The sequence below is a fragment of the Bufo gargarizans genome, chromosome 1 (genome assembly GCF_014858855.1).
Source record: "Bufo gargarizans isolate SCDJY-AF-19 chromosome 1, ASM1485885v1, whole genome shotgun sequence".
NCBI lineage: Eukaryota > Metazoa > Chordata > Amphibia > Anura > Bufonidae > Bufo > Bufo gargarizans.
Genome location: NC_058080.1, coordinates 504,825,731 through 504,844,144, shown reverse-complemented (window position 1 = coordinate 504,844,144; position 18,414 = coordinate 504,825,731). Strand labels below are relative to the sequence as shown.

Below are 18,414 nucleotides of genomic sequence, written 5' to 3'. Positions count from 1 at the left end.
TGGGTTAATAAAAGTGAGAGTGTCTGAAGGTTAGGGGGTGCAATACTTGCCCTGGGTGCCAGCAGCAGGTCACTCTTTATGCAGCCAGTAGCTTTGTGCTAATACAATTTTCCACCTTTACAGCCACCTGTATTCTACCAATGTATCAGCACACACAGGCTGTTGGTACTGAACAGATGAACAGAATACAGTAGTTGAGTGAATTCTCTCTTCTTTTTGACTGTACAGCTAGAACCCCATGATGACTATAACTGCTGTTCTCAATATAGAAACTTCAGCACTTCAAGGAATATGGTGATATCAAGGTGTATTTAATTTTTGTTTCTTATGCAAGGCAACTCAAAGTGAAAGTGTGACGTTTCGGTCAACTCTGACCTTTTTCAAACACAGGTTGCCAGTAGAGAATTAGGAGAAAATATGGAAGATGTGTTGAGCTGGTAGACATGTGTATCCACACCATCGGTTTTGCTGAGCAAAACCGATGGTGTGGATACACATGTCGACCAGCTCAACACATCTTCCATGTTGACTGAAATGTCACACTTTCACTTTGAGTTGCTTTACAAAAAAAAAAAAAATACACCTTGATATCACCATATTCATTGGAATGCTGAAGTTTCTATAGTAAAACTTTTGAGGGCTAGGAATCCAGCACCCACATAACCATGACAAGAGTGCCGCACCATCCTATCTACCTATAACTGCTGGTCATCATAATGTCTATATGGCAGATGTTCCGTGTGGTTAATAGGCTGAAGGAATTGTATTGTCTTCTATGACCCTGTGATTATTAATTATGCCCCTGCATATACTGTAATTGATGTGTAGTGGGTCTTATCAAACATAGTCAGCTCTTTGAGCTGTAAAAGGGACAATTTGGCATTTTATCACCTGTTTCCATTTTGTTCTCAAAGTTACCTAACCTAGTTACCAACCTCACCTGGCTGAAATTTATTTAAAGAGTCCTTTTCTACAGCAGCATAGACAGGATAAGGATTTTCTCCAATCTCACACGATGTCCGATGATTGGACAATGTTTTTTCATTAATCTGCAGAATCAAAACCAGAGGATAAATAGAATTTAGTAACAATAGATAACCTCACCCTACAAATTAGCTTCCACATGTGTATGGAGGACTCCTAATCATCCTCTAACAGCAGAAGTTGGGGGGAAAATGGGGCATGTTGGCATTCAATTTGCCTGATCTATTGCACTGTGGAAGGCATGGTGGTGTTCTCCATCCAAGATGGTTAAGGACACAGTAGGTGAGGGTATAAGAAAATACAGATCAGAAACAAGGAAAAGGTTTCACTGCCTGGTCTAATTAGTACAAAACATTCAGCCTTAGGCCTCTTTCACACTACAGTATGTCCATTTCGCGGTTTTGCGGTCCGTTTTTCACGGATCCGTTGTTTCGTTTTTTTTGCTTCCGTTGTGGTTCCGTTTCTGTTCCGTTGTTCCGTTCCGTTTTTCCGTATGGCATATACAGTATACAGTAATTACATAGAAAAAATTGGGCTGGGCATAACATTTTTAATAGATGGTTCAGAAAAAACGGAACGGAAACGGAAGACATACGGATGCATTTCCGTATGTGTTCCGTTTTTTTTGCGGACCCATTGACTTGAATGGAGCCACGGACCGTGATTTGCTTGCAATAATAGGACATGTTCTATCTTTCAACGGAACGGAAAAACGGAAATACGGAAACGGAATGCATACGGAACACATTCAGTTTTTTTTGCGGAACCATTGAAATGAATGGTTCCGTATACGGACCGTATACGGAACGCAAAAACCGGAAAAAAAAAATGGTAGTGTGAAAGAGGCCTTAAGCTGACTTACCTAAAATAAATGCTCATCTTGTCCCCACCCTAATGAAATGACGCTGTGTGTATGTATATCATGTGTAGAACACATAAATACAGTAGAACATATTGTATAGTGTCAGTGTATGTTACTTACGTCACTAATGACTTTATGAACAAACACGTATGCCCAAAAATCAGTCAGTGAAAACATTTCTTCAGAAAAACTCTGTTTTAGCTTTCCCCACATTTTTTCCAAGTTCATTGAGGGATTTAATAGACGCTCAATTATCTGATGCTCCATCTCAACCATGCATGATGACCACTTTTCATTATTATACAGGGATGACATAGCCCTAAATATAAAATAAAAGGCATAAATTGTTAATGTATTGTAATATCATATTGCATTTTGTAAATCTAAAATATATTTTCTGTATAAAAATAACTGTGACATATACCCTACTCCCTTTTGTAGGTGCCACAGAAGGATCATCGGTGAACTAAAAAATTTAAAATTCACAGCAGAGTCAGCCGGAAGTTTTAGAACATTTTTCAGATTGTGCTTCAGGATGACTTTTCATCTACAACACAGCCCTGTTCACTTGAATGTTTAGACAGAAGAGTTAAAGGCAATTTTTTTTTTTCAATGATTGAATTTTACACATTTTGGGCTAAAAATAATTTTTTCAATTGGTATTTATAAAAAATATTGAGCCGTTCTGTCACAAAGGGTTAACTGTTTTTCTAACTGACTGGTACTTTCACTTTGTGCCAGTCATCTAATAACCCTTATTTCTAAATTACTAAAAGGGTCATAAACACTTATTTAAGCCATATTCTTATCAGTAAGATAAGAACTGATCTATAATAAGTGTTTATAAGGTCAGAGAGCAGAGATAAGGAGCCCGTCAGCTCCCTGTCTGATGGAGTAGAGAGAAAATATAGATCCCGCTAGTAGATAAACTGAAAGCTGTGCAGAGAAAATTGCTCATCATTTTTAATAAAGACCATTATAAAAAAATATTTTTAGCTCAAAATGAGTGCAATGCAATAATAATAATAAAAAAATGCCACCAAAGGTGTACATAGCCTTTAAGATGAAGCTGGCCAGATAGCAGCTGTCTGGATACTCATTCATCTGACAGTTATTTATTCTGACCCAACCATACACATGATCGCTTGACTGACTGTACATGTGCGCTAAATAGGAAGAGGGAAGATTATGCCGCTGTCGGACACCCTTGAAATCCAACTGTCCGATCCTACAGGAATTTCACTTGTACTTTGTGTCATACTTATAAAAATCGAAGAAAAAAAATATTTGAAACAGACCATTTTTCTATTTTTTAATACATATTCCAGGGTATAAAAAATGTAAACAAAGAAAAAAAATTACTAAAATATCACAGAAAAGGCACAAAAATATTTACATAACCAATGTTACTTTAACCCCTTAAGGACACAGGACGTACCGGTACGTCCTAACTTTAAATAGGCATTCCGGCGCCCCAGGGGTTAATCTGAACAGGATGCCGGCTGAAATGATTCAGCCGGCATTCTGTCACAACGCCAGAGGGGGGCATGTGACCCCCCCCCCCCGTGTCGGCGATCGCAGCAAACCGCAGGTCAATTCCGCTTTTTGCAGTTTCTGAGGGACCGCGGGGATAAGAAACTTTAGAGTGCCTAAAATCAAGATTTTGCACCCCCCGGCACCCCTGCACGATTTGATGCCGGCGGGTGGTGCAGGGGGGGTGTCGCAGGTGGTGGGGGCGTTTCCCCTTGAAAATTTGTTGGCTTCTAGTGGGTTATACCAGGGTGCCAGCACATTGCTGACACCCTGGTATAAACGGCTGACATCTGTGCAGATGTGCAGCCGTACGGACCGTGGTATGGAAAAGGTTAACTGTCAGGGTCAAGGGGCTCCCTCCCTCTCCCATCGGCCTTTGCAGCCCCCCGATGGAGAGGGAGAGAGCCCCCCCGACAGCCCCCGCAGCCCCGTACTCACCCTTCCCCGTCTGCGAAGTTCTGACAACTAAGTCCGTCTATCCGACCATGCCTAGCAACCATATTTTAAGCACAGGTAAAAGTAGGCAGTACAGGGAACAAAAATGTGGAATTAACGGAAAACAACGGAAATAGACGGAGCATGCAGCGTGCAAGGTCAGATTACTGACAGCCAGGGACTGTGTGTAAATGATTAAAACCAGGTCCTCCCCAGCAGCTGATAACAGTGCCTGGGCTGTGTGCACTTCTCCCTGTCCCTGCACTTGGCAGACGCTCCCTCACTTAGCAGAGCTGGAGAAGTAGAGTTGAAGCAGCGCACAACAGGGAAGGGAGATCTGCCATCTGCTCAGTGTATAAATGAAAGCAACATGTGGTAAGAGGACCCCTTTGTGCTGCAGGAGATTAACACTTTAGGGGGGAGGGCTTTGGTTACTGACACTTTTGGGCTATTGTTACTGGCTAGTGAGGGCAGGCGGGATTAGCCTCAGGGTGAGGGCAGTGGCGGCCATCTTAACTGAATAGTGAAATTGCAGTTTTATGCAGACTGGTTGCTAAGGGCTGAATCTTATTAAATATGGGGTAAGTCAGTCTAATAGTAACTGATTCTGGAATATCATGTTATTAGTAACTACATATATGAAAATAGAAATTAGGGTCAAAATGTGACAGTTATCCTTTAAGGCTACTTTCACACTAGCGTTAATATTTTCAATACTGGAAAAAAAACGCTTCTGTTTTGTCCCCATTCATTGTCAATAGGGACAAAACATAACTGAACAGAACAGAATGCTCCAAAATGCATTCCTTTCCGTTGTCATACCGGAGAGCAAACCGCAACATGCTGCAGTTTGCTTTCTGTCCTGGTATGCGGAGCAAGACACAATCTCACATAATAGAAAACCGATCCATCCCCCTTTGACTTTCAATGGAGTTCATGACGGATCCGTCTTGGGTATGTTAAAGATAATACAACCGGATCCGTTCATAACGTATGCAGATGGTTGTATTATCAGTAACAGAAGCATTTTTGCTGAACCCTGCCAGATCCAGTAAAAACACTAGTGTGAAAGTAGCCTAAGTCTATAGTAAAATATTGTAAAGGTTTCATACACAGTGTTATGGCTTGTGGCTTTTTTTCTGAATTTATGGAATTTTTTATGACAACATAGCACACTAGGAACGATGCTGCTTCTGGCATTTTTCTCCATAGGCTTTTCATCAAAAATACACACAAAAGTTAGCACTAATTAAAAAAATCCCACCAAAAATGCCATTAAAATGGTTAAAACAAAGGAAGGGGGATTAACACTTTGGTCTTTTTCTATATATTGCACATTAGTTGAATGTGAAATAATTTACCAGGTTGATCCAGAGATGCCACAAATATATGTAATAACATCCAGAAGACCTTCTCTGGCCAGTTCACCAAGGACACCAAGAAAACCAACCATGGCACGAAGTCCACCACCAGATCCCAAAACAGCAATTACAGGAGGCTCTTTATCCTACAGCAAAAGCAGGAATTTTAAAAAATGGTACAAAAAATAAATAAAATAAGATACAAATTTGGTTTACATTTGTCTTTAGTCAGTGGCTAAATCCAGAAATCCATACAGAGCTAGAGTTAAAGAGGACCTTTCGCCGATTAGGACACTGTGTACTAAGAATACAGACATGTAGAGCGGAGCCCGGGGATCTCACTGCACTTACTATTATCCCTGGGCGCCGCTCCGTTCTCCTGCTATGCCCTCCGGTATCTCCCCTCACTAAGTTATAGTAGGCGGAGATTTCAGTCACTAAGTTAGGGTAGGCGGAGTCTGCCCTTGATATGCTGTAGCGCTGGCCAATCGCAGCGCAGAGCTCACAGCCTGGAAGGTTATTTTCTCCCTGGCTGTGAGCTCTGCAATGCGATTGGCCAGCGCTACAGCAGAACAAGGGCAGACTCCGCCTACCATAACTTAGTGAGCGGAGATACCGGAGGGCATAGCAGGAGAACGGAGCGGCGACCGGGGATAATAGTAAGTGCAGTGAGCTCCCCGGGCGCCGCTCTCCATGTCTGTATACTTAGTTCACAGTGTCATAATCGGTGAAAGGTCCTCTTTAATTCGGAAGATATCTCTTAAAAAAATGATCTCTTTCAATTAGGACATCTATTAGATGCTAAGACACATAATTACCTCTGGGATAATAACATTAAATTTTTTAAGTGCTTCCCGCACTTTTTTCTGCCTAGCTTTAATAGATGTCAATTCTCCTTCCGACCTTAAAAGAGCCTCTGGAACTTGTGTAGCACTAAAAAATAAAAAGAAAACATAGATCACAAAATTGCCATTACACATAGGCTTCATGCACAAGACCATCATGCACATGGGATTTCAGCCCGATCCTTGATAATCAGATAGCTTCCATGTGCATTCAGTTTTTTTTTTTTTCACTCGCATCAATAGGGCTAATCTCTTCCACATAAAATGACAAGAAGCCAGTGCAAAGGATGAGAGTAGTAGTTGACCTGGTGAGGTGTTGTGTCCTAGTGTCTACCACAGGCCGTTGCTCCCTAGGGATCAGTGCAGATGAAAGGCAGTTTGAAGAATCAGGCCAGAAGTAAATGTATACAAATCGTGAATAAAAACTGAATGCAATGATGTGGAGATGGCAAATGTCAATATTTTATTTGTAATAGAACGTAGATGACAGATCAAACGTTTAATCCGAGTAAATGTATAATTTTAAAGGAAAAATACGTTGATTCAAAATTTCACTGTGTCAACAAATCCCCAAAAAGTTGGGACAAGTAGCAATAAGAGGCTGGAAAAAAGTAAATTTGAGCATAACGAAGAACTGGAAGACCAATTAACACTAATTAGGTCAATTGGCAACATGATTGGTTATAAAAAGAGCTTCTCAGAGTGGCAGTGTCTCTCAGAAGCCAAGATGGGTAGAGGATCACCAATTCCCACAATGTTCCGCAGAAAGATAGTGGAGCAATATCAGAAAGGTGTTACCCAGCGAAAAATTGCAAAGACTTTGCATCTATCATCATGAACTGTGCATAACATCATCCGAAGATTCAGAGAATCTGGAACAATCTCTGTGCGTAAGGGTCAAGGCCGTAAAACCATACTGGATGTGTCACAACCAGACAGCTGAGAAGCTCTGACAGAGGCCTTTCAGAACCTCCTCCTTGAGTTTCTGTGTTGTGGTATTCAGCTCCTCCTCTCGTTAGCCTCTCTCAGCTGTTATGTGTTGGACTAATTGCTTCCCTTTAAATTCTTCCCCAGAAGGCTTTTCTGGGTGGCTTATATTTCTTTCTGGAGTATGTGTGCATGCCCATCTGGTTCTCCTCTCCTCTACAAAGTTAAGTGTTATACTGTTATCTGTTATTTTCTGTTTGCTGGATCCCAGGTGACCCTGACTCCCTCCGTGTCTGGTGTAGGGAGCTGGTGGTCGTGTCCCCTCACTATTGTAGGGTGCTCAGGGGTTATATAGTCAAGGTACGTGGATATGCATACCTCCACCATTCGGATCTATGCATAGGCTGAGCAGCCAGGGAAAGTCCCAGGTCTTCTACAGGGGTCTCCCTTTTGTTCCTTAGCTTCTGGATCCAGCGAGTCATTTATGCATGTTGTTTTGCCTTGTTTCCTGTACACCGTCCGTGACATTATAAGCCGCCATAACCGTCTCAAGCATGGATCCGGTTTCACTTTTGGCTGAACGCCTTCAGGGTCTTTCATTGGAGGTAGCTGATCTCCGCAGGACTTTTTCTCAGCTTCAAGTGACCGGTTCAGCTGGCGTTCATGGAGTTTGTTCTGAGCCTAAGATCTCGCTCCCGGATACGTTCTCCGGGGGTAGTGAGAATTTTGTGCGTTTTAGAGAGGCTTGCAAACTCCATTTTCGCCTTCTTCCCCATTCTTCTGGTGATGAGGAACGGAGGGTGGGGATCATTATATCGCTGCTCAGGGGTAACGCTCAGTCCTGGGCCTTTTCGCTGCCGGAGGGGGCACGGCCCCTCCGTTCAGTGGATGAATTATTTTTAGCCCTGGGTCAGATATATGATGATCCGGATCGTATTGCTCTGGCGGAGTCTAGACTACGTCTCCTATGCCAGGGTAAACAATCCGCAGAAATATACTGCTCAGAATTTCGGAGATGGGCAGCTGATACTGGTTGGAATGATGCTGCACTCCGAAGTCAATTTTGCCATGGTCTTTCAGAGGGATTGAAAGATGCATTTGCCTTTCATGAAAGGCCTATTTCTTTGGACTCTGCTATGTCTCAGGCCGTTCGTATTGACAGGCGTCTTAGAGAGAGAGGAGAGATCTCTCCTTCCTGTCATACTCGGTCCCAGGACTGTGCAGCGGTCCCATTCTCTGCGCAGGGGTCTCAGTCGCTGTCAGCCCCTTCTGAGCAGGAGCCCATGCAGCTGGGGTTGATTGCTTCTGACAATAGAAGATTCAGCCCGCATGGGAGGGTTTGTTTTTGTTGTGGAGGTATTAATCATTTGGCAAATATTTGTCCCTCTAGGAGATTCAGGCAGTTCTCTGGGTATAATAAAGAAACAAAGAGGAAAAAATCTTTGAAAAATGTTCCGTCTGTTACTATTGGCAGGGTTGAGGCGGAGATTGAAGGTTTTCCGTTTGCTTGTAGTTCCCGTTTTGTCCTGCCGGCTAGGGTGGCGCTAGAGAGCAAGAACATTTTTTGTGAGATTTTTGTGGATAGTGGAGCAGCGGTCAATCTCATTGATAATCACTTTGCGATAACTCATGGTTTCCAGGTGTGCGCTTTGAGAAAGGATATTCCTGTTTTTGCTATCGATTCCGCTCCACTTTCTCAGAAATCATTAAAGGGCATAGTTCACAATATCCGTTTAATTGTGAGTGATGCTCATGTTGAGGATGTGTCATGTTTCGTCCTTAGCGGTTTGCCCACCCCTCTGGTGTTGGGGCTGCCCTGGCTCACTAAACATAACCCCACCATTGATTGGCAAGCGAAGCAAATAAATGGTTGGAGTGACTTTTGCAGAGAGAATTGCCTCATGACTAGGGATGAGCGAACTCGAACTGTATAGTTCGGGTTCGTACCGAATTTTGGGGTGTCCGTGACACGGACCCGAACCCGGACATTTTCGTAAAAGTCCGGGTTCGGGTTCGGTGTTCGTCGCTTTCTTCGCGCTTTTGTGACGCTTTCTTGGCGCTTTTTGAAAGGCTGCAAAGCAGCCAATCAACAAGCGTCATACTACTTGCCCCAAGAGGCCATCACAGCCATGCCTACTATTGGCATGGCTGTGATTGGCCAGAGCACCATGTGACCCAGCCTCTATTTAAGCTGGAGTCACATAGCGCCGCCCGTCACTCTGCTCTGATTAGCGTAGGGAGAGGTTGCGGCTGCGACAGTAGGGCGAGATTAGGCAGATTAACTCCTCCAAAGGACTTGATTAACTGATCGATCTGCAGCTGTGGACCATTGAGCTGCTGATACTCAATTGCTCACTGTTTTTAGGCTGCACAGACCGTTTGTCAGTCTCATTTTTCTGGGGTGATCGGCGGCCATTTTGTGTCTTGTGGTGCGCCAGCACAAGCTGCGACCAAGTGCATTTAACCCTCAATGGTGTGGTTGTTTTTTGGCTAAAGCCTACATCAGGGTGAAGCTGTCACACCAAGTGCATTTAACCAGCAATAGTCTGTTCATTTTTTGGCCATATACAAAATCAGGGGCAAGCTGCGCCTGTCACCAAGTGCATTTAACCCTCAATGGTGTGGTTGTTTTTTGGCTAAAGCCTACATCAGGGTGAAGCTGTCACACCAAGTGCATTTAACCAGCAATAGTCTGTTCATTTTTTGGCCATATACAAAATCAGGGGCAAGCTGCGCCTGTCACCAAGTGCATTTAACCCTCAATGGTGTGGTTGTTTTTTGGCTAAAGCCTACATCAGGGTGAAGCTGTCACACCAAGTGCATTTAACCAGCAATAGTCTGTTCATTTTTTGGCCATATACAAAATCAGGGGCAAGCTGCGCCTGTCACCAAGTGCATTTAACCCTCAATGGTGTGGTTGTTTTTTGGCTAAAGCCTACATCAGGGTGAAGCTGTCACACCAAGTGCATTTAACCAGCAATAGTCTGTTCATTTTTTGGCCATATCCCAGTCTAATTCTGTCACTAAATCCATACCGGTCACCCAGCGCCTAAATACTAGGCCTCAAATTTATATCCAGCTAAATCTGTCCCTAGTGCTGTAGCTGGGCGAGTTATTTAGTGTCCGTTCAAGCACATTTCTTGTTCTGGGTTGAAATACAATTCCCAATTTAGCAATTTCATAATTTAGTGGTTCCTGCTATATCAGAGCTATTTGAAATCTATCCCAAAAAGGGTATATAATATTGAAGGTGCACATAGGGTCATTCAGAATAACTTCACACACACCCGCTACTGTGTATTTCCAAGTCTAATTCTGTCACTAAACCCATACCTGTCACCCAGCGCCTAAATACTAGGCCTCAAATTTAAATCCCTCTAAATCTCTCGTTACCGTTGTCCTGTTGTAGCTGGGAAAGTTATTTAGTGCCCGTCAAAGCACATTTTTTGTTCTGGGTTGAAGTACAATTCCCAATTTAGCAATTTCATAATTTAGTGGTTCCTGCTATATCAGAGCTATTTGAAATCTATCCCAAAAAGGGTATATAATATTGAAGGTGCACATAGGGTCATTCAGAATAACTTCACACACACCCGCTACTGTGTATTTCCAAGTCTAATTCTGTCACTAAACCCATACCTGTCACCCAGCGCCTAAATACTAGGCCTCAAATTTAAATCCCTCTAAATCTCTCGTTACCGTTGTCCTGTTGTAGCTGGGAAAGTTATTTAGTGCCCGTCAAAGCACATTTTTTGTTCTGGGTTGAAGTACAATTCCCAATTTAGCAATTTCATAATTTAGTGGTTCCTGCTATATCAGAGCTATTTGAAATCTATCCCTAAAAGGGTATATAATATTGAAGGTGCACATAGGGTCATTCAGAATAACTTCACACACACCCGCTACTGTGTATTTCCAAGTCTAATTCTGTCACTAAACCCATACCTGTCACCCAGCGCCTAAATACTAGGCCTCAAATTTAAATCCCTCTAAATCTCTCGTTACCGTTGTCCTGTTGTAGCTGGGAAAGTTATTTAGTGCCCGTCAAAGCACATTTTTTGTTCTGGGTTGAAGTACAATTCCCAATTTAGCAATTTCATAATTTAGTGGTTCCTGCTATATCAGAGCTATTTGAAATCTATCCCAAAAAGGGTATATAATATTGAAGGTGCACATAGGGTCATTCAGAATAACTTCACACACACCCGCTACTGTGTATTTCCAAGTCTAATTCTGTCACTAAACCCATACCTGTCACCCAGCGCCTAAATACTAGGCCTCAAATTTAAATCCCTCTAAATCTCTCGTTACCGTTGTCCTGTTGTAGCTGGGAAAGTTATTTAGTGCCCGTCAAAGCACATTTTTTGTTCTGGGTTGAAGTACAATTCCCAATTTAGCAATTTCATAATTTAGTGGTTCCTGCTATATCAGAGCTATTTGAAATCTATCCCAAAAAGGGTATATAATATTGAAGGTGCACATAGGGTCATTCAGAATAACTTCACACACACCCGCTACTGTGTATTTCCAAGTCTAATTCTGTCACTAAATCCATACCGGTGACCCAGCGCCTAAATACTAGGCCTCAAATTTAATTCCCTCTAAATCTCTCGTTACCCACCGCTGTACTGTTGTTGCTGGGCAAGATATTTAGTGTCCGTCAAAGCACATTTTTTGTTCTGGGTTGAAGTACAATTCCCAATTTAGCAATTTCATAATTTAGTGGTTCCTGCTATATCAGAGCTATTTGAAATCTATCCCAAAAAGGGTATATAATATTGAAGGTGCACATAGGGTCATTCAGAATAACTTCACACACACCCGCTACTGTGTATTTCCAAGTCTAATTCTGTCACTAAACCCATACCTGTCACCCAGCGCCTAAATACTAGGCCTCAAATTTAAATCCCTCTAAATCTCTCGTTACCGTTGTCCTGTTGTAGCTGGGAAAGTTATTTAGTGCCCGTCAAAGCACATTTTTTGTTCTGGGTTGAAGTACAATTCCCAATTTAGCAATTTCATAATTTAGTGGTTTCTGCTATATCAGAGCTATTTGAAATCTATCCCTAAAAGGGTATATAATATTGAAGGTGCACATAGGGTCATTCAGAATAACTTCACACACACCCGCTACTGTGTATTTCCAAGTCTAATTCTGTCACTAAACCCATACCTGTCACCCAGCGCCTAAATACTAGGCCTCAAATTTAAATCCCTCTAAATCTCTCGTTACCGTTGTCCTGTTGTAGCTGGGAAAGTTATTTAGTGCCCGTCAAAGCACATTTTTTGTTCTGGGTTGAAGTACAATTCCCAATTTAGCAATTTCATAATTTAGTGGTTCCTGCTATATCAGAGCTATTTGAAATCTATCCCAAAAAGGGTATATAATATTGAAGGTGCACATAGGGTCATTCAGAATAACTTCACACACACCCGCTACTGTGTATTTCCAAGTCTAATTCTGTCACTAAACCCATACCTGTCACCCAGCGCCTAAATACTAGGCCTCAAATTTAAATCCCTCTAAATCTCTCGTTACCGTTGTCCTGTTGTAGCTGGGAAAGTTATTTAGTGCCCGTCAAAGCACATTTTTTGTTCTGGGTTGAAGTACAATTCCCAATTTAGCAATTTCATAATTTAGTGGTTCCTGCTATATCAGAGCTATTTGAAATCTATCCCTAAAAGGGTATATAATATTGAAGGTGCACATAGGGTCATTCAGAATAACTTCACACACACCCGCTACTGTGTATTTCCAAGTCTAATTCTGTCACTAAACCCATACCTGTCACCCAGCGCCTAAATACTAGGCCTCAAATTTAAATCCCTCTAAATCTCTCGTTACCGTTGTCCTGTTGTAGCTGGGAAAGTTATTTAGTGCCCGTCAAAGCACATTTTTTGTTCTGGGTTGAAGTACAATTCCCAATTTAGCAATTTCATAATTTAGTGGTTCCTGCTATATCAGAGCTATTTGAAATCTATCCCAAAAAGGGTATATAATATTGAAGGTGCACATAGGGTCATTCAGAATAACTTCACACACACCCGCTACTGTGTATTTCCAAGTCTAATTCTGTCACTAAACCCATACCTGTCACCCAGCGCCTAAATACTAGGGCTCAAATTTAAATCCCTCTAAATCTCTCGTTACCGTTGTCCTGTTGTAGCTGGGAAAGTTATTTAGTGCCCGTCAAAGCACATTTTTTGTTCTGGGTTGAAGTACAATTCCCAATTTAGCAATTTCATAATTTAGTGGTTCCTGCTATATCAGAGCTATTTGAAATCTATCCCAAAAAGGGTATATAATATTGAAGGTGCACATAGGGTCATTCAGAATAACTTCACACACACCCGCTACTGTGTATTTCCAAGTCTAATTCTGTCACTAAATCCATACCGGTGACCCAGCGCCTAAATACTAGGCCTCAAATTTAATTCCCTCTAAATCTCTCGTTACCCACCGCTGTACTGTTGTTGCTGGGCAAGATATTTAGTGTCCGTCAAAGCACATTTTTTGTTCTGGGTTGAAGTACAATTCCCAATTTAGCAATTTCATAATTTAGTGGTTTCTGCTATATCAGAGCTATTTGAAATCTATCCATAAAAGGGTATATAATATTGAAGGTGCACATAGGGTCATTCAGAATAACTTCACACACACCCGCTACTGTGTATTTCCAAGTCTAATTCTGTCACTAAACCCATACCTGTCACCCAGCGCCTAAATACTAGGCCTCAAATTTAAATCCCTCTAAATCTCTCGTTACCGTTGTCCTGTTGTAGCTGGGAAAGTTATTTAGTGCCCGTCAAAGCACATTTTTTGTTCTGGGTTGAAGTACAATTCCCAATTTAGCAATTTCATAATTTAGTGGTTCCTGCTATATCAGAGCTATTTGAAATCTATCCCAAAAAGGGTATATAATATTGAAGGTGCACATAGGGTCATTCAGAATAACTTCACACACACCCGCTACTGTGTATTTCCAAGTCTAATTCTGTCACTAAACCCATACCTGTCACCCAGCGCCTAAATACTAGGCCTCAAATTTAAATCCCTCTAAATCTCTCGTTACCGTTGTCCTGTTGTAGCTGGGAAAGTTATTTAGTGCCCGTCAAAGCACATTTTTTGTTCTGGGTTGAAGTACAATTCCCAATTTAGCAATTTCATAATTTAGTGGTTTCTGCTATATCAGAGCTATTTGAAATCTATCCCTAAAAGGGTATATAATATTGAAGGTGCACATAGGGTCATTCAGAATAACTTCACACACACCCGCTACTGTGTATTTCCAAGTCTAATTCTGTCACTAAACCCATACCTGTCACCCAGCGCCTAAATACTAGGCCTCAAATTTAAATCCCTCTAAATCTCTCGTTACCGTTGTCCTGTTGTAGCTGGGAAAGTTATTTAGTGCCCGTCAAAGCACATTTTTTGTTCTGGGTTGAAGTACAATTCCCAATTTAGCAATTTCATAATTTAGTGGTTCCTGCTATATCAGAGCTATTTGAAATCTATCCCAAAAAGGGTATATAATATTCAAGGTGCACATTGGGTCATTCAGAATAACTTCACACACACGCTTCTGTGCATTTCCAAGTCTAATTCTGTCACTAAATCCATACCGGTCACCCAGCGCCTAAATACTAGGCCTCAAATTTATATCCCGCTGAATTTGAATACAATACATTGTGCCAAATAATATATTTGTTGTTGTGGTGAACCATAACAATGAGAAAAACATCTAGTAAGGGACGCGGACGTGGACATGGTCGTGGTGGTGTTAGTGGACCCTCTGGTGCTGGGAGAGGACGTGGCCGTTCTGCCACATCCACACGTCCTAGTGTACCAACTACCTCAGGTCCCAGTAGCCGCCAGAATTTACAGCGATATATGGTGGGGCCCAATGCCGTTCTAAGGATGGTAAGGCCTGAGCAGGTACAGGCATTAGTCAATTGGGTGGCCGACAGTGGATCCAGCACGTTCACATTATCTCCCACCCAGTCTTCTGCAGAAAGCGCACAGATGGCGCCTGAAAACCAACCCCATCAGTCTGTCACATCACCCCCATGCATACCAGGGAAACTGTCTCAGCCTCAAGTTATGCAGCAGTCTCTTATGCTGTTTGAAGACTCCGCTGGCAGGGTTTCCCAAGGGCATCCACCTAGCCCTTCCCCAGCGGTGAAAGACATAGAATGCACTGACGCACAACCACTTATGTTTCCTGATGATGAGGACATGGGAATACCACCTCAGCATGTCTCTGATGATGACGAAACACAGGTGCCAACTGCTGCGTCTTTCTGCAGTGTGCAGACTGAACAGGAGGTCAGGGATCAAGACTGGGTGGAAGACGATGCAGGGGACGATGAGGTCCTAGACCCCACATGGAATGAAGGTCGTGCCACTGACTTTCACAGTTCGGAGGAAGAGGCAGTGGTGAGACCGAGCCAACAGCGTAGCAAAAGAGGGAGCAGTGGGCAAAAGCAGAACACCCGCCGCCAAGAGACTCCGCCTGCTACTGACCGCCGCCATCTGGGACCGAGCACCCCAAAGGCAGCTTCAAGGAGTTCCCTGGCATGGCACTTCTTCAAACAATGTGCTGACGACAAGACCCGAGTGGTTTGCACGCTGTGCCATCAGAGCCTGAAGCGAGGCATTAACGTTCTGAACCTGAGCACAACCTGCATGACCAGGCACCTGCATGCAAAGCATGAACTGCAGTGGAGTAAACACCTTAAAACCAAGGAAGTCACTCAGGCTCCCCCTGCTACCTCTTCTGCTGCTGCCGCCTCGGCCTATTCTGCTGCTGCCGCCTCGGCCTCTTCCTCCGCCTCTGGAGGAACGTTGGCACCTGCCGCCCAGCAAACAGGGGATGTACCACCAACACCACCACCACCACCTCCGTCACCAAGCGTCTCAACCATGTCACACGCCAGCGTTCAGCTCTCCATCTCACAAACATTTGATAGAAAGCGTAAATTCCCACCTAGCCACCCTCGATCCCTGGCCCTGAATGCCAGCATTTCTAAACTACTGGCCTATGAAATGCTGTCATTTAGGCTGGTGGACACAGACAGCTTCAAACAGCTCATGTCGCTTGCTGTCCCACAGTATGTTGTTCCCAGCCGCCACTACTTCTCCAAGAGAGCCGTGCCTTCCCTGCACAACCAAGTATCCGATAAAATCAAGTGTGCACTGCGCAACGCCATCTGTGGCAAGGTCCACCTAACCACAGATACGTGGACCAGTAAGCACGGCCAGGGACGCTATATCTCCCTAACTGCACACTGGGTAAATGTAGTGGCAGCTGGGCCCCAGGCGGAGAGCTGTTTGGCGCACGTCCTTCCGCCGCCAAGGATCGCAGGGCAACATTCTTTGCCTCCTGTTGCCACCTCCTCCTTCTCGGCTTCCTCCTCCTCTTCTTCCACCTGCTCATCCAGTCAGCCACACACCTTCACCACCAACTTCAGCACAGCCCGGGGTAAACGTCAGCAGGCCATTCTGAAACTCATATGTTTGGGGGACAGGCCCCACACCGCACAGGAGTTGTGGCGGGGTATTGAACAACAGACCGACGAGTGGTTGCTGCCGGTGAGCCTCAAGCCCGGCCTGGTGGTGTGTGATAATGGGCGAAATCTCGTTGCAGCTCTGGGACTAGCCAATTTGACGCACATCCCTTGCTTGGCGCATGTGCTGAATTTGGTGGTGCAGAAGTTCATTCACAACTACCCCGACATGTCAGAGCTGCTGCATAAAGTGCGGGCCGTCTGTTCGCGCTTCCGGCGTTCACATCCTGCCGCTGCTCGCCTGTCTGCGCTACAGCGTAACTTCGGCCTTCCCGCTCACCGCCTCATATGCGACGTGCCCACCAGGTGGAACTCCACCTTGCACATGCTGGACAGACTGTGCGAGCAGCAGCAGGCCATAGTGGAGTTTCAGCTGCAGCACGCACGGGTCAGTCGCACTACAGAACAGCACCACTTCACCACCAATGACTGGGCCTCCATGCGAGACCTGTGTGCCCTGTTGCGCTGTTTCGAGTACTCCACCAACATGGCCAGTGGCGATGACACCGTTATCAGCGTTACAATACCACTTCTATGTCTCCTTGAGAAAACACTTAGGGCGATGATGGAACAGGAGGTGGCCCAGGAGGAGGAGGAGGAGGAGGATGAGGAAGAGGGGTCATTTTTAGCACTTTCAGGCCAGTCTCTTCGAAGTGACTCAGAGGGAGGTTTTTTGCAACAGCAGAGGCCAGGTACAAATGTGGCCAGCCAGGGCCCACTACTGGAGGACGAGGAGGACGAGGATGAGGAGGAGGTGGAGGAGGATGAGGATGAAGCATGGTCACAGCGGGGTGGCACCCAACGCAGCTCGGGTCCATCACTGGTGCGTGGCTGGGGGGAAAGGCAGGACGATGACGATACGCCTCCCACAGAGGACAGCTTGTCCTTATCCCTGGGCAGCCTGGCACACATGAGCGACTACATGCTGCAGTGCCTGCGCAACGACAGCAGAGTTGCCCACATTTTAACCTGTGCGGACTACTGGGTTGCCACCCTGCTGGATCCACGCTACAAAGACAATGTGCCCACCTTACTTCCTGCACTGGAGCGTGATAGGAAGATGCGCGAGTACAAGCGCACGTTGGTAGACGCGCTACTGAGAGCATTCCCAAATGTCACAGGGGAACAAGTGGAAGCCCAAGGCCAAGGCAGAGGAGGAGCAAGAGGTCGCCAAGGCAGCTGTGTCACGGCCAGCTCCTCTGAGGGCAGGGTTAGCATGGCAGAGATGTGGAAAACTTTTGTCAACACGCCACAGCTAACTGCACCACCACCTGATACGCAACGTGTTAGCAGGAGGCAACATTTCACTAACATGGTGGAACAGTACGTGTGCACACCCCTCCACGTACTGACTGATGGTTCGGCCCCATTCAACTTCTGGGTCTCTAAATTGTCCACGTGGCCAGAGCTAGCCTTTTATGCCTTGGAGGTGCTGGCCTGCCCGGCAGCCAGCGTTTTGTCTGAACGTGTATTCAGCACGGCAGGGGGCGTCATTACAGACAAACGCAGCCGCCTGTCTACAGCCAATGTGGACAAGCTGACGTTCATAAAAATGAACCAGGCATGGATCCCACAGGACCTGTCCGTCCCTTGTCCAGATTAGACATTAACTACCTCCCCATAACCATATATTATTGGACTCCAGGGCACTTCCTCATTCAATCCTATTTTTATTTTCATTTTACCATTATATTGCGATGCTACCCAAAGTTGAATGAACCTCTCCTCTGCCTGTGTGCTAGGCCTAAATATATGCCAATGGACTGTTGCAGTGGTGGCTGACATGAAGCCTCATTCTCTGCTATGACATGCAGACTAATTCTCTGCTGACATGAAGCCAGATTGTCTGTTACGGGACCTTTCTCCTCTGCCTGGGTTCTGGGCCTAAATTTATGAAAAT

General features: G+C 44.4%; 1 protein-coding gene across 6 annotated transcripts in view; it reads right to left on the bottom strand.

The window, feature by feature from the left end:
- The window catches only part of PLA2G4C (phospholipase A2 group IVC), a 193,384-nt gene that overhangs the window by 53,339 nt on the left and 121,631 nt on the right, over positions 1-18,414 (bottom strand). For all 6 annotated transcript variants that reach the window (XM_044275078.1, XM_044275064.1, XM_044275089.1 and 3 more), the window contains 4 exons: positions 5,994-6,108; positions 5,176-5,321; positions 1,967-2,165; positions 941-1,049 (listed from right to left, as the gene is read on the bottom strand). In XM_044275078.1, coding sequence (XP_044131013.1) covers positions 941-1,049; positions 1,967-2,165; positions 5,176-5,321; positions 5,994-6,108 — 569 coding nt within the window. The remainder of the gene's footprint in view (positions 1-940; positions 1,050-1,966; positions 2,166-5,175; positions 5,322-5,993; positions 6,109-18,414) is intronic.